General features: G+C 33.7%; 1 protein-coding gene across 2 annotated transcripts in view; it reads left to right on the top strand.

The window, feature by feature from the left end:
* Positions 1–8,462: 8,462 nt before the first annotated feature.
* Positions 8,463–24,224, top strand: part of LOC149533199 (copper-transporting ATPase HMA4-like) — a 39,091-nt gene continuing 23,329 nt past the window's right edge. Inside the window, exons 1-7 of one of the 2 annotated variants that reach the window (XM_089805147.1) lie at positions 8,463–8,633; positions 8,819–9,002; positions 9,103–9,403; positions 9,956–11,341; positions 11,448–11,702; positions 13,869–13,991; positions 14,236–14,721. In XM_089805147.1, coding sequence (XP_089661273.1) covers positions 9,128–9,403; positions 9,956–11,341; positions 11,448–11,702; positions 13,869–13,991; positions 14,236–14,721 — 2,526 coding nt within the window. In that variant the 5' untranslated portion in view covers positions 8,463–8,633; positions 8,819–9,002; positions 9,103–9,127. Of the gene's footprint in view, positions 8,634–8,818; positions 9,003–9,069; positions 9,404–9,955; positions 11,342–11,447; positions 11,703–13,868; positions 13,992–14,235; positions 14,722–24,224 lie in introns of those variants that run through there. The other variant, XM_089805149.1, reaches the window with a different exon arrangement.

Below are 24,224 nucleotides of genomic sequence, written 5' to 3'. Positions count from 1 at the left end.
TTGAACCAAATCATGTGGGCAATCAAATATTTTGTATGGCTTCTTTTGTAGCATTGCTCTATTGCTCTGCTAATAACCAATGAAGGGCACTTATATGGATCTAGTCTCTATGGGTATTTGATTGAATGAGATATTTCATTGCATGATTAGATTCATGAATGTTAGTACAAATTTTGACAAGTTTTTCTTTGTCACGTCTTCCATCCAATATTTTCCATTATGTCTTTGTTACATTCTTTCCAATATGCACAGTATCAAACAAATGCATAACTTGTAGATCTTCATAATAGGGAAACCTATAACATTTTTTGGGATAACTTCTTAGTCCCTTTGGAAGGTGGTCATTGATATCTTGATGACCTTCATCATCATCAATTATGTTATTAGTAAACAAAAACAATAAAAAAATGTAAATTCCAAACATAAACCATTAGGTGGAATGACGTTACCTTGACAACTAATTCTATTATATTAAAACTTCCATAGACGAGGTTTCATCCTTCATGGATTTGATGTGGCATCTTTTTTCCATTGAAAAGATGTTTTTTTAGTACTTTAATACTTATGATTCATGTGGACGAAGTGCCTACACTCATCAAACACCTACTTTCCTAAAGTTCTTGAATGAGGAGACTTCATCTGGACCACAAACTTGACATGCAAATTTTCCCTTTGTTTGAAGCCCCACAAGATAATGATATAATTGGATTAAATATGTTAATTTTCTTTATTATAAATATCATGTACAACTGGAACACTTTAACATACCACCAAAATATGTTATCCCTAGGGCATCATGTATCATCTATACAAACATCACATGGAATTGAAATTGTCTTTGTCCTACTGGTCTAGAGATGTCATAAAGTGACACCCTTCCATAACTCCAACAACTCGTCAATAAGAGGCTCAATACATACATTCATATCTTTAACTTGGTACTTGCCTGGTTGAATTCAAACAAAAACACTAAATAATTGTTGTGAACATTTTATTGCAAAATTTATAATTACATGTATATAACTATTAATTTTTTTTTAAAAAGTAGAAAAATCATTGCCAACTTGATGTGCTCCCTCTTCATTGACATAAATGGAGGAATGTTATTGTTGACAAATGGCTATGTTATCTTTGTGTTCAACCACTAAACTAGCTAATTCACTATTATGTTAACTAACCTTATTATTGATAGTTGAATGGATGTTTCTCTTTGATTCATAAAGTAAAACACAATTTAAACCAAATATTTATAGGAAAATTAAATGATAGATTGGAAAAAATTTATAATATTAACTCATAAATATTATCAAGAATGATGTTCAAGCAAAGAATAATACACATAATTAAACAAAGAACTATACACATGATTAATGTGTTTTTTGGTAAATTTTCTAAGGATTCTATCATAGATTGGCATGGACACCAACACTGACATGGTTACAAATTCTATGAGGGAGACAAAGGGTATTTCAAAGTGAAGGCCCATACTAATGGAGAGAGAGAGAGAGAGAGAGAGAGAGAGAGAGAGAGAGAGAGAGAGAGAGAGAGAGAGAGAGAGAGAGAGAGAGAGAGAGAGAGAGAGAGAGCGCAAAGCTATATCATTTTTTAATCAATGTTTCATCTATCATTCTAATAGTAGACCACAGTTAGTATGATTTGAAACTTTTATTAAAATATTAGGACATAATCTAATTTGGAAATAACATCAAATTTATTTATATAATGAATTAAGAAATATCATATCATTAACCTTAGATAAACTATGTTATAGAAAAAAAAATATAATCAAACAAACATATATGTGAATGACGTTATTATATTTCTAGAAACATAAGTAGCATCAAACAAATTGTTTGATGTGTTTAGGGTCATCATGTTGTTTGATGTGTTTTCCTCTTGACCCAATAAGTCGTGTGGACCAACAATTAAGTCCATGAGTCAACAATGGTCAAAGGCCTTAAGGGGAAGGCTACTCTTCAATAACTTCCATCAACAGTCAGGAAAACTCCTCTACAATAATCATCATTTAGCATTTCAACTTAATAGGTCCAAATGATTATTATTCTTAACATTGGAACTACTCCTTTACAATAAAATCATCATGCAGGAGCATCCTAGGCTTTCTTGATCCTACATGTTGGGGGTATTTGGCTTTAGAGTTGTGGACTCGGTCACCAAAGTAGTGGTGTTCAGTCATTGTTAAAAGTAGCATTATTTGAGGTACTCGGTCATTGAAGGGGCTTGGTCACTGAAGAGCTCGACAAATATTATTGCTCGACATGTGTTGACTGCTTGACATGTGTTGGCTGCTCAACATGTGTTGGTTACTCGGCAATGCTTGGGAGTTTGTTGGTGTTGACTAGAGTTCTTGGTGCATTTGGCATGTGATTGTGATGTGGATTGATCTGAGAGTTTGTGTGGACCTATCAGTGGTCTTGGTTATCTCTTCTATGTCCATTTAATATGTGTTGTAAACTTGGGGCTTGTCCTAAGTACTTTCGTGTGGTTATCGCTTGTTAACTTCAAGTTAATGTGAGGGTTAACATCTTGTGGCTTAAATATGCATTTAATGCAAGGGGTTTTATTTAATTTGTAATTGCTAGGCTGACTTGTGGCTTAGTTGGGTATAAGTAAGGAGTCTTGTGGAGTATTAGATATGATCATCTAGCTTGGAGAAGGAGATGAAGTGGAGGAACGAACATTGAAGAGCTAGTAGCCATGGCTTGGAAAACAAGGAGATTGCTTGGTGGGCTTGCAAGCACAAGTTGAGATCTTCCTTGGAGGTTTCTACTAGAGTGCATATTTGGACTAGTTGGGATTAGTGTTGTGAGTTGGATCTTGCAGAACTATTAAATTGTATTTGGCCCTAACTTGGAAGGCCTTACAACCAAGCTTATTGCATGTAATTAGTTATTTTATGATTAAAGAGTTGTGATTTGGTATCAAATCTTGCATTTGTGTTGCATTGTTATTGTGTTTCCGCTATATGGTTATTTGCTTAGGAATAGGACATTCACATTCACATCCACTTTTGCCCTTACTTTGCTTCTTCCTAACTTCATATACTTTCCTATATATTTATTGTTGCTATATACGTTAAAGTATCTTCCGTATTGTCTGCTTATATGTATATGTATTAAAAGTTCTCCCATTTTAAAAGCCACATCCTTTCATCATTGTTGTCTTTTGAAAAATTCACTTTTTTTTCCCTTCATATTCCTTTCCTCTTCTATTAATCCTTCTTTTACTCCTTTCTTTTCCTCTTCTTTGGTCTTTCAAATGAATTGTCCACCCTTATATTATTGTATTTGCCACAAGCTATACTATTGCAATCACCTATGCTTAATTAGTGACTTATATTTTTGATTTCAACCAATTAGATTCAAATATTTTTAGCTTTTATCGTTACTTTTCATTTTTAAAAAAAATTATACATGTGAGTTTTTAAAATTTTTTAAACCATTTAAATCATTTTATTGGCTAATACATTTGGGCCTTATAGGAGCAAAGTTCTAGGAAACACTACTCGTATAGTGAGCCAATATCAAGAAGATACATGTATATAAGATTTTCTTTTCTTCTAAAACTATATAGTTTTGCTTACATGAACTATGCATTAATATTAATATTGACACACTAACATTATATATTTTTAGATAGTGATGTTCTTTAACTAAATCTTTTAATATTTAATATGTAACTACATGTATTGCTCTACCACTTGATTTGTAATGTGGGTGGATATTTAAAGATTATATAACGTATGAAATATTTAATAAAGATACAACCTCTATAACCATCATCAAAAAGATATGTATGTATATGTATGCACATATACACAAACACACATGCACATGTATATCAACTTGTATCAAACTTTATCTTAATTTATATTTTTATATTCAAATATTTCATCCTATTTACACTTAAATATATTTTTTTTTTCCACACACTAATTCAAAATTTTCTAATAATTATATTTTATTTATCTATAAAAAGTACATAAATATTTTGAATACTATTATATACTACTTCTATATTAATTGTATCTATTTTTTAGTTTTTATATTACATAATCATTTATAATTAAACCGAGAGACTTTCTTCAATGACATCATCTTTCATTGTAAACTTTTGAGCATTTTCAAAAAAATTGATGTTGATGTGAATGTGTTAATGATCACTAACAAGTGCCACTTAGTGGCATGTACTCGCCTATAAGTTAATTAATGAATGTGTATTATATATGGTTAGAAAAGATAAAACTTAAAATTATTCAATTAGCCAAGTTCTAAATAAATAATTGAAACATTTAAGAAAAGAAAGTAAAGCAAATAGTTTAATGTAGTAAAGTGACTAAATATTAGAAAGATACAAATTATATGTGATAGTTTACTATTAATACTTGAATATTAAAAAATATATAGCTCTAAACTAATGATTAAAAGATACATTTTTCTAAATTCTTTATTTTTTATTTTTGAAAAATAAATAATATTAATATATTTAATGTTCATATTTTTAATTAAATCACATCTTTTAATTCATTATCCCAAATTATTAAAGAAAGCTCACTCTTTTTAACAAAAATATGAAAGAAGTGGAACTATATTAGCATTCAGTAATCAATGTCTAAATTTGATAATTGATCTAATTTCATATATTGAAATAGTAATTATAAAATAGATATAACTACGGGATGAATAACTTGGAAACAAATAACTATGTTGAAAGTAATTCTTGAAAAGTTTAATATTGTCTATGAATAATATGTAATTTTAAATGTTACACCTCATTGTTGGATGGTTTGTGTATTAAAAAATGAAATGGATTAATAAGTCAATACATGTGCATAATACAATTGAGCTTAGATAATCTCCAAAAATCTTATCGATTAAAATGCAATATGGATGGAGCTCCAAAAAAAGGGGTCCTATAGGACCAAACAAATTGAACCAATTATAATTGAAATAAGTCAATCTCTACAATATATTTAATTGATAATAATTATGTAAACCTTAGTTTTATTGAAATGATGTAAAATTACTTGAATACAATTAGTTGATCTATGCAAAATTAGTTCACTAATAGTACAAAGTGAATGCAATAGTACTAGCCTAGGACAAGTACAATAAAATGAATAGTCTGACCCATCAATAATTTATTGATAAAATGAATAGTCTGGCCTATCATCTACATACGTGGGCAATCATGAAACAACAATCACTAATATAAAAAATTTAATGTCTGTTAAATTGCAGTAATATATTTCATTCTATTTATTCCCGTCACCTCCTAAATGTCGTTTTATATCATTATGCGGCACTGATTTTTCAGAACTATAATAAAAAGATTCCACACATCTTCTTTAGTTTTCCATTTTTCATTATCACATCAAATCTTCTTTAGTTTTAAATTTTTCATTATCACATTTAATCTTTTCTATGGTCACATAGTATTAATATGGTGTTGTCAAGATTATTTCTTGAGCTCACATTTATATGCTATGGGAAAGTCTTTACAAGTTTTAGATAAGTTAGAAATATATTGGTCTTCTAATGTTGCAATATTTTCTTATTGCTGTCTGCCTTTCTTGTTCTAGTAGAACTTTTTATCCAGGACTCAAATTAATGTCTCCAATTGTAGCCCTTTGTAGTTTGTGTTGTTGTAGGAGAAATCTTTTGTGGGCTGCTTTTCTTCTGCTTATTTCTTTTGTTTTTTTCTATGAGGAAATGGGGTTTTCTTTCTAGTTCTTTCCCCATGGAGTTATCAAACTAGCTATTTTAATATATAGTTTGTGGCCTTGTCCACATTTGCCAATTTTTTTTTTTTTTTTTTCTTATTGCCAACATAAACACAATCAATAGAAATGGACACCGTAAAATTTGTATATACGGTAGACAAATGGATTGAACATGATGAAATTTAGAAAATTACAAAATGAAAACAAGAATAATGAATTTAATTTAATCCAAAAATCTCCAACTCTTGTGGTCAAATAGGAATATGTACCAATATTGAAATGGATTTATTCTCATTTTGTTTCAACGACCATTCAATGTGAAAGATATTGTGGCATAAATGTGAAGAAGGTGGATAGCCTTCAATGTGTACAATTGTAGAGAATATTCAGTTACAATAGTGGACAGAGTCATCTTCTATATATTTTTGAGTATGTAATGCACATCCTCTTAACTAAAGTGATAGCAAGTGATCCCATACATTTGTGTTTTTCTACAAGTAATCACCATCCTCTCTCTCTTATCGGATGTTTTAGTACTAGTTTTAAGCTATTTCATTTTTATCTTGATTGAACATAATTTCTTATCTTACATTCTATTTTATAGTACAGTTGATTGTGATCATGGTAGAAGCAAGATCCTATGAAGGTATGTTATATATTTTCACACAATTTTAACTTTAGTAGAAAACATGTTTTATAAAAATATTTCTTCTTATTTTCATGTTAATCTTACACAATTTTTATATGGAAAAGTCTTTAATTATCTCACCTATTTCTAGTTTATAATGTGTGCTATTTTATTCCATTCAGTTGTATTTAAATAATACAAATTAATTACAACACTTTTGGTAAGCTTGTTAATGAGGAGGGACTCTTAAAGAATATTTTAAAATTTTTGGGCTAGGTATGCATGGAAGGGGGTTTTCTAAATTCTCAGCATTACAGCATTACAGAGAAATTGGTGGGATTTTGAATGCCATATGGAAGATAATGGCTATTATCCATGACTTGTTCTTTTATGTCAAAATATTTCCAAATGTACAGATACTAGGATAGAAATCAGTGTTATATTCCCTGCAATGCCCAACAAATTGTTGCCGTTTTCCCAGCAAATCACTTCCTATTCATCTTCCCCTAATTAGTGTTGCCCATATTCCCAACACCCAACCCAAAAATGCTTCATATTTTAAAAGGGTTGGTTTATTTCTTAAGGCTATTCATTTTCATATTTTGTTAATTATGTATTTTCTAAGATTGTTTCTTTTTCATTTAATGTGACATTTCTTACCATTATTGAAAATATCATTAAAAAAATAGAGTCACCATATTATATAAAAATGGTGGATCTTATACATTTGATGTAAAAGTGATAATTTTTCTAATTAATTTTTTTATTTTTTTAGATATCTCTTGGTTTATTTTACACAAAAAAATATTTTTTTTTAGGTATAATAGTTACAAATTCACTCATTGTAATTTTTTTTTGATCGGTAAAGGGCGAGGCCATGGTTAGTTTTTAAAATTATTTGTTGTGATTAATTATTTCAGTTATTAGTTAATATTGAGTAGATTTGAACCCAAGACCTCCCAATTCACCATAGTGTGGAAGGCTCTTCATTTATTGTTATTTAATTATTTTAAATCTTATTAAGCCGAGAGACTTTCTATAGTGGCAGCAATCTTCAATGTAAACATTTTCCATTTTGAAAAAAAATTGATGTTCATAAATTATTTTAGAAATAGACTAAATATAATTATAATTAAAATATATGTTGTTATTTAAATTATAATAATAATATTTTAATATCGTTTCTCTTTTTTATATTTATATTTTAATATGTGATTTTACTATGATTATTTATTTAGACTAAGGGCCTTTCGACTCATCTATAACTTCTATAAAGGACATAACATTCTAAAAATCTCAAACACGTCACATTTTATACTTAAAATAAAAATTATAAAGTTATGATAGTTAGACATGTGCTTTTATATTCCAAAAATAATTGTAAGGAAAAAAATCTTAGTTAACTATTTATTAAAAAAATCTTCTACTTATTTATAGATTTTTACAATAAGATATTTATCATTTAGGATACACCTTACAAGTGCTTTTTTCCCCTTAATTTTTACATAATTTACAAATCTGCCCCAAAATGGGTAATAGGAAAATAATTTTAGAATTTATGAAAAAATAAATAATTATAGTTAGCTTTAGATATATATTTTTAAAATGAAATAAATAATTGTTGATATAAAGTCAATTTATTAATAACTATAAAACACCTATATATCTACTTATAATTTTTTTTTATCACTCAATATTTTAAAAGTAAAAAATAATCTTTAAAAGTTATTTAAAATGATTATTCTATTTTAAAAAAAAGTCTACGCAAGTATCATAACTTTAATATTTTCTTTTCTCATTAAAAGTATTTGAAATCATTTTAAAAATATCTAACTATAAAATAATTTTTTTAAATGAAAACAATTTTACATTTTTTCTTATAAAATATGGAACTTTTATTACAGGTACTAAAAATTCAAAGTTTAACGTATACGGCCTGATAAAATTTAAAGGTATAAAATAAAATTCAAAAATTCAAAAAACCAAAAGTCAATATATTATTATTTATTGTTATTTCCTTCCCGTTTCCCGGTTTTGTTTTTTTCACCTGTCCTATTTTCGAAATTGCATGGTAATTACACATTACGTGCTCATCAATTCTAAATTTTAAAATTTTCCTTCTTCAAATTTCAATGCCGTGCTGTGTCGCAGGGCATAGGCATGGGAAAGATGAATGACAGAGTTTTGTTTTGATGAGATCATTGCAAGCTTTATATTTTGTCTCTGCAGTTGTTTTTGTCTTTCAGCCTGGGTTGTAGAATGGTATCCGATGCAACTTTTGATCTATAATTTTTTATTTTTTCCTTGTCCTTATATGTGGTATTTTGTTATTGTACCCATTTGAAGTCTCTGAAAAATCTATCTAAGCAGTAGCATTAAATGCCAAAATACCCCTAAAATTCATTGCTATCCAAATTAAAACCCTTGACATGAACATATGTCTGTAGGAGGCGTCGGAGGAATATAAAATATAACGGTTGGATAGAGTTCTAGATCAATCTTAGGAGACTTGAAGGTGCAGGTTAAGAGAAGGTTTTCACGGTGTTTCCTGAGAGTCGTGGTACAAGCTTTATCTGAAAGTAAACTTCCTCAAAGGGTGCCTCCTTAGTTTTTTCCTCGTACACTTTATTGGTATATCTCAACTCTATCGCATGATGAAAAGTATCACCTTATGATTTTTGAATTTTTGAATTTTTGAATTTACTCTTGTATGCATATATGGGCTTTATAGGACATATAACAAACAAAACTCCAGAATGTTGAGTCGGGTAATAGATATCGCATTGCTGGAGAAGGAAAAGTTAAGAGTGGAATCAAAGGATGAGCTCAACACTCCTTTGTTATCATCTTCAGATTCTTGCATAGATACACCGGAGGTCAGGAAGGTAACATTCTTTGTGAATGGTATGGATTGTGCTTCTTGTGCAGGAGCAATAGAAGATGCCCTCAAAAAACTTCCAGGGATCAAAGACGTTACTGTGGCTCTTCTTCAAAACAAGGCCTTGGTACTCTACTGGCCGGCCTTTGTGGAGGTAAGATATATCTTTTATTTTGAACATGCTTGGCAAATCTTTTTCTGTTCAACTTTTATTTTTCTTTTCTATTCAAATTTTAAATAATAAGGCAATATCCATATTGACGGAATCCACGTTGTCATATTCATATCTATAAAATTTGCTTCTGGATTTAATTGTGTTTAATCCATCATCAGGATGAAGAGAGCTCTCTTCATCTTTTCCGAAACGTTGATGCAAAAAAATCAAACACAATAAAATCCGGAAGTAAATTTTACAAACATATGGATTGTGGAAATTTAATGTTTGTTATATTCATATCTAGTTTCGTAATAGTATAAAACTAAAGCCTCAAATGAAACTGCATCATACTAGAAACCAGCTCCGCTTGAACATGTGCTACTGGACACTGCTGTCAGTAAATCTTCATATTTCTTCTTGTATTGTCCTAAATTCAAGTTTTGAATGAGGGAACATGAAGACTGTTGCAATAGTTCTAAGGGTCAATTATACAAAACATAGGTCATTTTCCTATATGGTCTAACACATTTAGCGTGATTTCCTTTCCAGCACAACGCAATTAAAGAAGCCATAGAGGATGCAGGCTTTGAGGCAAAACTAATCAAGGATGTCAGTGAGGACATCTTGGCAGTTTGTCGATTGAGAATCAGGGGTATGACCTGCACAAGCTGTTCAGAGTCCATCTTACACACTCTGAAGAGAATAAGGGGAGTTAAGGAGGCAGTGGTTGCACTTGCACTAGATGAAGCAAAGGTACACTATGACCCCAAGCAATGCACAATTGCTCAGATAATGCAAGCAGTCACAGAAGCGGGTTTTGAGTCAGACTTAATCAATGCAGGAGATGAAATAAACAAAGTTCACCTCAGACTGGAAGGAGTAAACTCAAGTGAAGAAGCAAAGCTTATAGAGATTTCTCTACAGTCATTGCCTGGTGTGAATTTTGTAGAAATGGATTCAAATACAGAAACAGTGAGTGTCTCATATGATCCAGATCTAACAGGTCCACGATCTATAATACAATGCATTCAACAAGCAGGGCCAGAACCAAATTATTACAGAGCAAGCCTATACAGTCCTTCAGGAGGAAGAGACTATGAAAGGGACAAAGAAATAAAACACTATAAGAAATATTTCCTTTGGAGCTGTGTTTTTTCTGTTCCTGTTTTCTTACTATCAATGTTTTTCCCGATGGTATCTTCATGGGAAGACCTGAAATTGGTGAACATGGTGACTCTTGGTACAGTCCTCCGATGGGTGTTGTGTACTCCAATACAGTTCATTATAGGCCGCAAATTTTATGTAGGTGCATACCATGCATTGCGTAGAGGCTCAGCAAACATGGACGTACTGGTTGCATTGGGCACAAACGCTGCTTACTTCTATTCAGTGTACATTATTTTGAAGTCATTTGCTTCTGATTCTTTCAAGGGGCAGGATTTCTTTGAAACCAGTGCACTGTTAATCTCTTTCATACTATTGGGAAAATATTTGGAAGTTCTTGCAAAAGGGAAGACATCAGATGCAATTGCAAAACTGATGGACCTTGCGCCCGACACTGCAATATTGCTAACCATAGATGATAATGGAAATGTGACCTCAGAGATAGAGATAAGTAGCCAGCTTATCCAGCGTAATGATATCATAAGGGTTGTTCCTGGTGCTAAGGTTCCAATAGATGGGATTGTCGTAAGAGGTCAGAGTCATGTAAATGAGAGTATGATCACAGGTGAGGCTAGGCCTGTTGCAAAGAGGTCTGGGGATAAGGTCATTGGCGGAACCATGAATAAGAGTGGGGTTTTGATTGTCAAAGCAACTCATGTAGGATCAGAAACAGCATTATCTCAGATTGTTGAGCTTGTGGAGGCTGCTCAAATGTCTAGAGCACCCGTCCAAAAACTTGCTGACCGTATATCAAGGGTTTTTGTTCCTTCAGTAAGTATATATTATAATTATCATACAAAGGTTTCAGCTTATAGAAAGCAAAAAGAATATTAATTATTAATGTCATACTAAATTTGTGATGGTGACTGGTGTTCAGGTGGTTGTAGTGGCTTTCATAACTTGGTTTGGTTGGTTCATTCTGGGGAAAGCCAGGATCTTTCCCAAAACGTGGATTCCAGCATCGATGGATGGATTTGAGTTGGCACTGCAGTTTGGAATATCAGTCCTTGTGATTGCCTGTCCCTGTGCACTAGGTCTTGCAACTCCAACAGCAGTTATGGTTGCAACAGGTATAGGAGCTTCTCACGGTGTATTGATTAAGGGAGGAAATGCTTTGGAGAATGTTCATAAGGTATTTGTCTTTATTATCTTAAAGATGTTCACATGTGGATTGTACTTCTTATTGCTTTGAACTTTGGTGAGATTGTAATTCACAAGGGATTAGATTCAACCCTGTCTCTCAGGCTAGCCAGTTGCAGTTGACACGAAAATTTTGATTATTCTGTCCTTTGAAGAAAAGCTGCACAAGAATCTCAATTTGAAAAAGAAAGGCAGAAACTGAAAATGTTATGTTGTTGGTTGCTTGATTCTTGGGTTGAAGCAATTGAGTTGTTAATGCTGTTGAAGTGTACAAATCACATCAAATGAAAGGCTTTTTCACTTAGATAAATCAGAAATAACTAATAAGGATGCTTTTCATTTTAATTTTTATGTAGTAGAATACGGATAGAAGAAAGTTCTGACACTTCCACCTTATTTCATTTTCCATGTATTCCATCAATTATGTAACGGCTGCTCTCAAATAATGAAGCCAGATTTTAACTTGCAACTTAAAATCCCTTTAATAGACATTTCGAAAGTATTTCTGCCCAACTCCTTGATCCATGAAAAGAAACGGTATCCATCTAGTGCTTAGCGTAAGCTCTTCAAACAACAAAAAACTACACTTGTTATGGCTGGTAAACAATCTTTTGGAAGCTAAAGCCTAGCCAGAACTTTATTTCAGCAAGTAGCAATATTTTCTTAATTTAAAAAATGTCTCCTACAGAAACCTTATTTATCATTCAGCAAGAACTAATATGCTACATCATGAAAAGGGAAAAGGCAGTAAACTTATTATAATAAATGCTTTTGATTAGAGGTAAAACAGATTTTGGAGGGGCCCAAAACCTTTCATAAGAGACCACAGCAGGTCCAGATTAAAGAAGAAAACATTAAAACATTAATAAACAGCAATGAAACAGCTATTCATCAGGGAAGGTCCACCATTAAGAACCAAAGGCCTTAAAAGATCAGGAAGAATACAAAAGCCCACCTCAAAACAATGGTCAAACTTCCATCTGCCAAAAGATGCTAAACCTTTTAATAACTAGAATGATTAGTCTTGAATTGGTCCCCAAAACCTTAATCTTGCCTAAAACAATATCTCTGTTTGTGAAAATCCTAGAATCCTTGCGGCACTATCTAGAACAAAACAGAGCCGAGCCATGTGAGCACACCTAGGAGAGGAGTACAGACAAAAAGAGGACCGACCTTTAAAGGTGACCTCCTCTATGTAAAGTTGTAAACCACCTCAGGATTGTCCAAACCCTCCTATATGTCAGCCAGCAAAGAGTCCTTACAGTCGCAAGCATTGCCGACCGGTGATATCATTAACAGCACAGCCCCCAGTCTGCAACAGAGCCTCCCCAACAATGACACACTCAAGTGGAGAACAGAAAGCAATCTGGGCAAACATCTGAAGCCAAAGGGATAAGCAGTGGTAAAAGTAAGGCCAAATGTTAGGAATACAATATCCTCTATACCTTTTTCCTCAAAATTTGCATAGGCAACTGCCTCTGTGTCATCCACAGGAGAACCCTCCCTTACACCAGCAAACATCCAAGCACCACAGTCCAGAGAAAAACAGACCCAGCAAGGAAGTGAATCTGGGCACTAACAATACACACAACTCATACTCAAGGCTCGCTGTAGCAGAGCCGCCCAAGAAATCTACCTTTGAAGCACTGGCTGCCACACGATGGGCAGAGTCTCCAACACTAAACAACACCCACAACCAGGCAAACAACAACAAAAAATGATAGGGCCCTCCATATCACATACCTCCCTGCAAACCTCAATAGGGTCTCCAACACCACTGCCAACCAGAAAACCTTATGGCAGAGGAGGATCCAAGAGCAACTGGTGCACAGCCAACAACATCCTCAGTATCAACCATCGTGACTGCATCTTTCCTGTAAACCTTTGCTCTTCCTTGCGTGCAATCTGTATCATGCATCATCTTCCTCTGCAGGTTCAACATCTCTGAAACCCCTACTCCTCGGCCTCCTCTGCTCTCCTTCCATTTCCATTGATAAGATATTTTTATAACAAATGTTACAACATTGTATGACTTTCAATTCATCGTTTTGACAACTACCAAAATTATGATTAAATTGGATGACAGTAACATCAAAATGATTGATAGACTTAATCAGCTAGTTAAAATAAAGTAACATTTGGAATCCATGAATTGCAGGTAAAATGTGTTGTTTTTGACAAGACTGGCACCCTTACTATTGGAAGACCAGTGGTTGTAGGGACCAAGCTCTTTGTGAACGTAAATCTGAGAGAATTCTGTGAAATGGCAGCTGCTACTGAGGTAACACTTTACTCTCTTGCATCGCATCTCTGTATTAAAGCTTGCTTATATTTACCCACAACATTCATTAGGGTTCTTGCAAAATTTCTTAATGTTAATGAGAAACGTTGAGAACTTGAGATCTTAAATCTGGGGGAGATTATATTCACATGATCCTTGAAATGAGAGAGAAATATTAGTGAGGACATAGTTTAAGGCTCCAGATCTCTAGCCTCAATTTTTTTACTGATTTAATGTTATGCAGGTCAACAGTGAGCATCCTCTGGCAAATGCAGTAGTAGAGCATACACGGAAATTTCGAACCAAACATGGGCTTGCCCAAGGCTTTCTTTTTGAAGCACATAATTTTCAAGCTCTTCCAGGGAAAGGTGTGCAGGCTACCATTCTTGATAAAGAAATACTGATTGGAAACAGAAAACTAATGTCTGATTCAAATATCAAGCTCTCTCCTGAGGTCGAAGAGCACTTATTGGAGACTGAGCAGCTTGCAAAAACATGTGTTTTAGTGGCGATAGATAAACAAATTGTAGGTGCATTTGCAGTGGCAGATCCAGTGAAACCGGAAGCTGAAACTGTGGTCTCCATTTTGAAGTCCATGGGAATTACTAGCATAATGGTCACAGGAGATAACTGGGGTGTAGCAAATTCAATTGCAAGAGAGGTTGGAATTGAGACGGTTTTTGCTGAAACTGAACCTTTAGGCAAAGCTGACAGAGTCAAAGAGCTACAAGTATTCATTTTACTCCCTTGTCACTATTTGTATTACAAATCTTTATATAAGTTTAGTTTCTTACAATCATATTTTGTTATTGTGGCTAAGATTAGTCTGAACATTTTCTGACAAATATTGAAACACTTGTGAGCAGTAGTTCTCTGTAAATTAAAAACCTCACAAAATGAATGCAAATATCATAGAGCATTTACGTGGGCATTTATTTGCATTTTCTTTTCAAGCATATGAGAGCACATCTTCTGTGATTAGCTTCCTGATTTTGATCTAGCAATTACCTGCCAGTAAGATAACGGGCAAATGTTTTTGGCTATCGAAATCGGATAATATTTAGGAGTACAATGGAAGACAATCAAATTCTATTTGTTCATATGTTCTGGTAAATACCAGAAAATTTTTAGCCTGTTACCTATATTAGAAACATCTTCCCAGACACTTTCCCCTATCAGAATACATTTATAAAATAATTACAATCTTGAGATTTCCACAGTCCATATTGATTGTTAGCCAATGCTTAACAATTAAAATCATGAAATTCCAGTCCCTTTGATTGTTAGCCAATGTTTTCTGATACAACCATGTAGGTTCTCGTTACCACATCTATATTTCCAAATCCAATAAAACATTGGTTAACAATTACAAACATTCATCTATAGTTGGTAAAAAGTAAAGCCTAATGTTACATGTGATGTGTCCTATGCAACCCATCCATTCCCACCTTTTGGATGTTTTGAGGATGCAGAGTGTATTGTTTCCAACACTAGCCACACCTCACTTATGGCACAAGTCCACTGTCAGGCACCTCCATGAGGTTGGCCAAGACAGAGAGGTTCGTATGGTGTCCATATGGGGACTGAGTTCACCTGTAGGGTTGCTATCCCCCACTCATATTGTAGCTTCATCCCACTCGTATGATGCTTTTGTCTCCTATACAGTGAAAATGTTATATCTGTATGGTCCAATTATTGCCATTGACCAATCACTCCTTCGTGCATATAGAATCCATATAGGTACTATCTATTAATGTTGCCTAATGGGAAATCAATGTTATTCGAATATCTCAATGTCACTAATATTAGTATTGCCAGAATGTAAGAAAGATCAATACTGCAACTACAGAGACAGTAGTTTGATAATTGGATAGATGAGTATTAGACAATTTGGACAAGAGGCAGACTAGGTTGAGGAGTTACTCCCACTAAGAGTATAAATATATAATAGGGAGCATATTCCACCTCCAAAACTGCAACAATGCTGAACTCCAATTGGAATTTGCAAATACAAAAAAAAATATAAAATTTGCCATGCCGACTATAATGCCAAACTCAACCTTATAAAAGGGTTTGGAGAAGTTTCCCAAAGGGTTACAATTAGGCCAACATACTTTGTTTATTATTCAAAAATTTATTACTTTGGCCCCCCTTTATTAGTTAATCAAAGGCCTTTTATAATATTATTTGAATTTTGGGACCACTTAATTAAATAAATTTATTAAGTCACTTTACTAAAAGTTTGGAGACATTACAAATCCTCGTGGCCTAAAGATTACTTGCCCTCAAACAATCTGTCATCAAACAGTTTGCCCGCTGTGAAGCTTCAATCTCTCAAACCAAGTGCAGACACGGATAGCCACATCCATTGAAATTTCCATGTCGCAACATGGCCATGTGCATGCACCTGGAAGTAAGTTAGAAGAGTAAATCTGCATCAAGCCTCTGCTGCTCTGCTCTAACATAAATGTTGCCATGTCTATATTCGTCCAGATCCCACTGAAGCCAATCATCAAATACATCCATGCTACCATGCCGATCAATCTATTGCAAAAAATGATGGTCTGACATCTCAATGTTCAGATGCAACTGGTTCTTCCGATGAGGAAGCTACTTACATGAAGAGATGGCAATCATGGATGCCTCATGCCCAGCGAAAGTATAAACTCCATATTCGACCAACCGTACAAATTGCTCTTGCAAGGGATGAATGGTAGAGTCTACATCTTCATGAAGCTGATCAACCATTGGTAGAGCCCGCTTATTCAAAGGATCACTAATATAGACTGAACTTCCAACCTTCTACTTTAACCCATTGTCAACCTCCTGCTTCAGATTATTGTTGCAGAATCTATCATCCTTTGAGGATGAATACTTCATTCGTAGTTTTATAGAGTCTTTGAGAGATATGTATGCCTACCATCCACTATTAACCCAATCCTGCTTGATTTTCTTTATTAACTCATCCAAAATAAATGTTTGCATTTCCTGCTGCTCTACCCTTGGAGGAAGGTTGACATCATCAACCTTGTATTGGTTCAAGGTGTGCGTGACATGTCGCCCTTCATTCTTCCATTTGCCATGCACTTGGGTGTCTCACCAATCTGCTTTTGTCCTCTTCCTAGCTTTTGGCAGAGCTTCTACCAACTTCTTCTTAGCTCCCTCAACACATATTCAAATCCGTAACTCCGTACCATGATTCTCCCAATAGGTAGGCAAAATCACTAGCTTTGATACCACTATTATGTTTCCAATGACAACCACACCTTGCATACGACACAAGTCTATCACTCGCACAAGGTTGGCCAAGATAGAGAGATTTGTACGATGCCTAACTGTCCACCCGTACGGTAGCTCTTCCTCACCTGCATTGTAGATATATTCCACCCGTATTGTAGCTTCGTCCCACTTGTATGATGCTTTTGTCCCCTGTACGATGAATATGTCATGTTTGTACGGTCCAATTTCAATCGTTGACCAATTACACCTCAATGTGTACAAAAACCTTACGTGTATAATCTACTAATGTTGCCTTATGGGAAATTGATTTTGTTTGGATATTTCAATGTTGCTAATATTACTATTGCCAAAATACACAAATCAATACCACAACCACAAAGACAACATGTTGATAATTGGATAGATAAGTATTAAACAATTTTGGACAATACGAAGACTAGGGTGAGGAGTTACTCCCACCAAAATTGGAGGATATTGCACCTCCAAAACTACAACAATGCTAAACTCCAACTGGAATTCGCAAATACAGAGAAGTTATTAGATTCACTATGCCTACTACAATGCCAAACTTGGCCTTATAAAGGGCTCCATGAAGTTTCTTGAAGGGTTACAAATTGGCTGACATACTTTATTTATTATTTTATTACTTAGGCCCCCATTTATTAATAAATTAATTAAAGGTAGTTTTTAACATTATTTAAATTTTGAGACCACTTAATTAATCAATTTAATTAAGTCGCTTTACTAAAAATTGTTGGCAAGTGAGTAATAGGTGAATGATTAGGTGTTGTCATTGATGGCAACATAATTAGTGTTAAGAAAATTAACCAAGATAAACCTACAGGTCTGACAGTATAGACCGTACTTCCTCTTAATGGTAATATATCTCTAATATTGACATTTAATGATATATATATCTCTCATATAGGTGCCGGCGATTTCTAATGATGCAACTGTTAATGCTTGACCAAACTAACTCTTAGTTAGTTAGTCTTTACTAACTTGTGTCTCCCAGATCGCCGACTTAGGAAGAATATAATTAGTGCCAAGTTAGGAAGGGTTATGTCCCTTTAGGGACATACCCTTTAGAAAGGATATATAAGTAGGTTGTAAATGCAGATTATAGGACACACAGTTACAGCAGTTTGCTCCTATAAGCATTTTATATCCTGTGCTTTATATCTGAGATTCTTCATAACAATAAAAGGTTAAATAATCAGTATTGTATTTGCATTATAATAAGCTCTAATTTCATCAATATTCATACTACTTAGAAGATCATTCTCAGCATATAAGACTGGATTAAAAGTCTGATTAAGAGATAAGGATTTAGTAGAAACTTTACATGGTATTAGAGCTTTGGTAATCGAACCTAGGCTCTACTAAATTTCAGTAATCAGACTTTGTACACATCAAGCAACAATCTTCTATCTTCCATGGCTTACACAATCAGACCCGAGGACAGGTTTGATGGGAAAGAGCACTTTGAAGCCTAGAAGTTTAGAATCTAATGATTCTTGAAGAGAACAATGTAAAACAATTCATTGATGGAGCATCCAAACAACCCCCAATTGAACCTCACAAATCTATCCAGAGCAGAGGAAATAGAAAAGCTATTCAAATCATCTTGGATGGAGTTAAAAATGATATTGTACCTATGCTTACAAAACATCAAACTGCCTTTGATATGATGAATGCATTACGAAATGCCTATGAAGTAAACAATGCAACCAGGGTTCTTCCACTAAAAAGGCAATTGAATCACATTCAGGAAAGAAAGGAGAATCGATAAGTTCTTACTTTTTAAGAGTTGTCGGCATTAGAGATGAACTATCAACCATAGGAACCATCATTAGTGACACAGAATTAACACTTATGGCTATAGATGGATTGCCAGATTCATGAAAGACATTTGCACAAGGAATAAGTGCCAGAGATCAGCTCCCGGATTTTAATAGACACAAGAATGATTGTCTTCAAGAGGAATCCAGAAAACTAAAGAAAGGAGGGAAACCAAAAGTAGAAGATAAAGAACTTCACGTTCTTAATACAAACTCCTATAAAGGCAAGAAGAAGCATTTCAAGAAGAAAAAGGGAAATCAAAAGAATGGAAAGCCCAAGAAAGATCTATTTAAAATAAAGTGTTTCAAATGTGAAAAATTTGGACACTATAGATCTAATTGTCCTGAAAATTCTAAACAACAGGCAAATTGTACAAATCTCATTAGAGAAGAAGATACTTATGATCCTGAGAACCGTGTTTTGTATTCCTCTCTATCAAATGAAATTTCAAATAAAGCATGGGTAATTGATAGTGGATCTTCTAGACATGTAACGAGATACAAAGAAACTCTAGATTCTTTATCAGAGAAGGTTAATGGTGAAGTTACCATTGGTGATAACTCAGCACACTCCGTTGAAGGAATTGGAAATTGTACTTTGAAACTAAAATCAAGAAATATTCTTCTTCTTAAAGGTGTACTCTATGTACCAAGGATTAAAAGAAACCTAATCTCAATTACAGGACTTGAAGATGATGGACACAATTTTGTAGTCGTGGATGGCAAAGTATTAACTTGGGCTAAGAACTCTTCCATCAAGAAAGAAAAGTTAATTGGTCAAAAAAAGAGATATTTGTATGAATTGAATACAGAATCTAGTCGATCCATTCAAGCCCTAGTCCACGAAGCTGAAGATTCAAATGAAATCTGGCACAGAAGATTAGGGCATCTAAATTTTAAAACTTTATGAACTATGGAAAAGATGGTTACTGGATTACCCAAATTAAATAAAGACTACCCTAGTATTTGCAAAGGGTGTGCTCTGGGTAAAAGCATCAGAAGTTCCTTTCATGATAGTACTAGGAAAACAAATAATGTACTAGAATTAATTCATTCAGATTTATGTGGACCTATGTCTGTTCCTTCTCTTGGAGGATTTTGGTATTATATCTTGTTCATAGATGACTTCTCTAGAAAAACATGGATTTACTTTTTAAAATGGAAGGAATAAGAAGAAATCCTACAAAGATTTAAAGAATTCAAAGCATTAACTGAAAATTTTTTAGGACACAAAATTAAAGCCCTTAGAACCGATAACGGAGGAGAATATACCTCAGACTTGTTTAAAAAGTTTTGTAAAGAATCAGGGATTAAGAGGGACTAAATTGTTCCTTATAACCCAGAGCAAAACGGGGTAGCAAAAAGAAAGAATAGGACAATTATAGAAGCTGCTAGGGCTATGATTTTTGACCAAAACCTAGAATATTATCTTTGGGCAAAAGCCTCTTGTACTGCTGTATATATTCAAAACAGAAGTCCTCACTCCTATCTTAAAGATCAAACCCTTGAAGAGGTATTTACTAAAGTAAAACCCAATATAAGTCATCTTAGAATTTTTGGATGTCCTGTATATATCCATGTTCCAAAAGAATAGAGAACCAAGTTAGAACCCTTTGGGAGGAAAGGTATTTTCGTAGGGTATAGTGAAACTCCTAAAGCATATAGGATTTTCATACTTGGACAAAAAACTATTGAACTTAGCAGAGATATAATCTTTGAAGAAGATCTTGCATTTAAAAGAGCCATAAGTTCTGATGAACCTTCTCCTTTATCTAGTTCTGAAAGAAATAATGAATCTGGGTCCCAAAGGGAGAGCTTAGAAGAAATCGAAGATGAAATTCAAAATATGAACCTTGAAAAAAATTCAAAGAAAAGACCACTTTGGGCCATTAAAAAAATTGAAACAACTCAAGACTTTGCTGCACCTTCCGGAACAGTCAGAGAAAGCAAAAGACCTAAAAGATTCTCTGGTTATACAACTAACATAAGTGATTTATCCAAAACAGAGCCAACCAATTCCTCTGATGCTATTAAACATACAACTTGGAAAGAAGCTATGATAGAAGAATACCAATCTATCATGAAAAATGATGTTTGGGAAATTGTTCCAAGATCTAAAGGAAAATTTGTTGTTTCTTCCAAGTGGATATTTCAAATAAAGCATGCGTTGACTGTAGTATTGAGAAGTATAAAGCCACATTTGTAGCTAGAAAATTTTCTCAGAAAGAAGGGATTGATTATGAAGAAACCTTTGCTCCTGTTGCCAGATATACCTCTGTAAGAGCAGTCTTCGCAATTGCCGCATCAAAAGGATGGAAGGTACATTAGATGGATGTGAAAACAACATTCCTAAATGGAAAGATTTCAGAAGAAGTGTATCTGGAGCAACCTGAAGGATTTGAAACTCATGATCCTAACGCTTTTGTTTGCAGGCTCAAGAAAGCTCTCTATGGGCTTAAACAGACTCCTAGGGCCTGGTACGACAAAGTTGATAAGTATCTCACTAGCTTAGGATTCTCCAAGAATGAAGCTGATCCAAATTAATTTTATAAAAGAGATAAAGATGATATGGTAATTCTGATACTGTATGTTGATGATCTACTAATAACAAGTGATGATCATCTCATAGATCAGTGCAAGAAAGATCTAACTAGAGAATTTGAGATGAAAGATTTGAGACTCCTTCATTACTTCCTAGGACTAGAAGTATGGCAGAATTCTGACAGTATCATACTAAATCAAAGGAAGTATAAATCAGATATTTTAAAAAAATTTGGAATGTGGAATTGCAAACCTATGTCTTCTCCAATGGAGACTAATCTACATAAACTTAAGGAAGCAACTGCAGAATCACCATCCATAGATTCTATTGTCTACAGACAGATGATTGGGTCTCTTATGTACTTAGTAAATACAAGACCAGATATTTGCTAAGGAGTTAATGCCTTAAGTTAGTTTATGTGTGAACCGAAGGAGATTCACCTAGTCGCAGTTAAACACATTATGAGATACTTACTAGGCACTCTTAATCTCGGACTCAAATATGAGAAAGTTGCTTTAGACTTACATGGATTCACTGATTCAGATTGGGGTGGAAGTGTTAAAGACATGAAAAGTACTTCAGGATGTTGTTTTAGTTTGGGATCAGCAATGATATTTTGGACATGTATAAAGCAGTCTTCAGTAGCACAGAGTTCCACAGAAGCCGAATACATTGCAACAATGATGGCCTTCCAAGAAGTAGTATGGCTGAAGAAGTTACTTGTGGGATTATTTGGGCAAGCTATGAATCCCATGATTATTCATTGTGATAATCAGAGTTGCATCAAGCTCTTAGTGAATCCAGTTTTCCATGATAGGTCCAAGCATATTGAAATTCCTTACCATTATGGAAGAGATATGGTAGACAGGAATTCTGTAAAATTGGAATACATTTGCACTGCAGATCAGACAACAGACATACTCACCAAACCTCTATCTAGAGTGAAGATAGAACACTTCAGGAGGAGATTTGGTATGGTTGAGTTGTAATCCATTTGTACTCTCTTGATTATTAATAAAATAATTTTATTTTGTCAGGCTATTGACTATTATGGGCTCCACCATTTGTATTCATTATTTTAAGAAGTGACGATCTCTGAAAGCAATGAACACTTGTATAAAACATTATGAGAGGTGACAATCTCTTAGATAATGTGCTAAACAGTAGAGTTCTACTGTAAGATCTCGATGAGTTCAAGATCATATTGTGATGTTGACATTGCTATGTTCATGGGTCACAAATTGGATAAAGGAAGAATCTTAATATTCTCCGGGTTTATCCTGTATTCGGGTAGATCTTAAAACTCAGGATCATGTTGTGATATGAAAATACTAGTTTCTATGAAATCATAACTTGGATAAATGAAGAAATTACTCTTCAGATTTATCCTGTATAATATCACTAGTGGCAGTGATTTGTCATATCATAGGTTTAGTAATATGACTTTGTATCATGTGTTCTATGATACTACATACTAAGAAGAGATAGACAAATATAGAGTATTAATTCTTGCTTATTCATCTGTATTGGTGTTGCTAGATATAATATCTCTCTGTAGGATTATCAGGTTAAGAGGGAGTGTTAAGAAAATTAACCAAGATAAACCTACAGATCTGACAGTACAAACCGTACCTCTTAATGGTAATATATCTCTAACATTGGCATTTAATGATATATATATCTCTCATATAGGTGCCAGCGATTTCTAATGATGCAACTATTAATGCTTGACCAAACTAACTCTTAGTTAGTCTTTACTAACTTGTGTCTCCCAGATCGCCGACTTAGGAAGAATATAATTAGTGCCAAGTTAGGAAGGGTTATGTCCCTTGAGGGACATACCCTTTAAAAAGGATATATAAGTAGGTTGTAAATGCAGATTATAGGACACACAGTTACAGCAATCTGCTCCTATAAGCATTTTATATCTTGCACTTTATATCTGAGATTCTCCATCACAATAAAAGGTTAAATATTCAGTATTGTATCTGCATTATAATAAGCACTAATTTCATCAATATTCATACTACTTAGAAGATCATTCTCAGCATATAAGATTGGATTAAAAGTCTGATTAAGAGATAAGGATTTAGCATAAACTTTACACTTAGTGGCACGATCACTTGTGATAACAATCAGTTTTGTCATGGTATGATTGAGAAAAATGCCTAAGTCTAGGAAGATAATGCAAGATATAGTCGGACAGATTGGGTCAGCGATGACAAAAAACTTATCATACGAGGCTACAATTTTGGGAATATGATATATAAAGTGTGTATGAGCTACTAGTATGGTCGCTTGTGTTAATATGAAGTCTAGCATGCGTGAAGTAGGACAAGACCACTAAGACAAAGTTCTAGAAAAGTTTTATGAGATTGGGTATTTTGGCTTAGCAAATTGAATTGCCTTATCAATTCAATTGCTTAGCAATAGAGGGATGACATCGAAGGACTTAACTCTTGGATAGCATGGTTTAATTTGGAATTTGGAAATGAATGCACACGCTTTGTGAAAGGTCAATAGAGCTGACTAAATTAATGAATTATAAGGGTATAAAGGAAAGCTCTTTGATGTGAGAGCATGTGTGGATATAGTGTGGTGATAGATTGA

The sequence above is a fragment of the Cupressus sempervirens genome, chromosome 10 (assembly GCF_028749045.1).
Source record: "Cupressus sempervirens isolate cs-2001-9-10 chromosome 10, ASM2874904v1, whole genome shotgun sequence".
Taxonomy (NCBI): Eukaryota; Viridiplantae; Streptophyta; class Pinopsida; order Cupressales; family Cupressaceae; genus Cupressus; species Cupressus sempervirens.
This window is presented reverse-complemented; position numbering and strand designations above follow the sequence as displayed.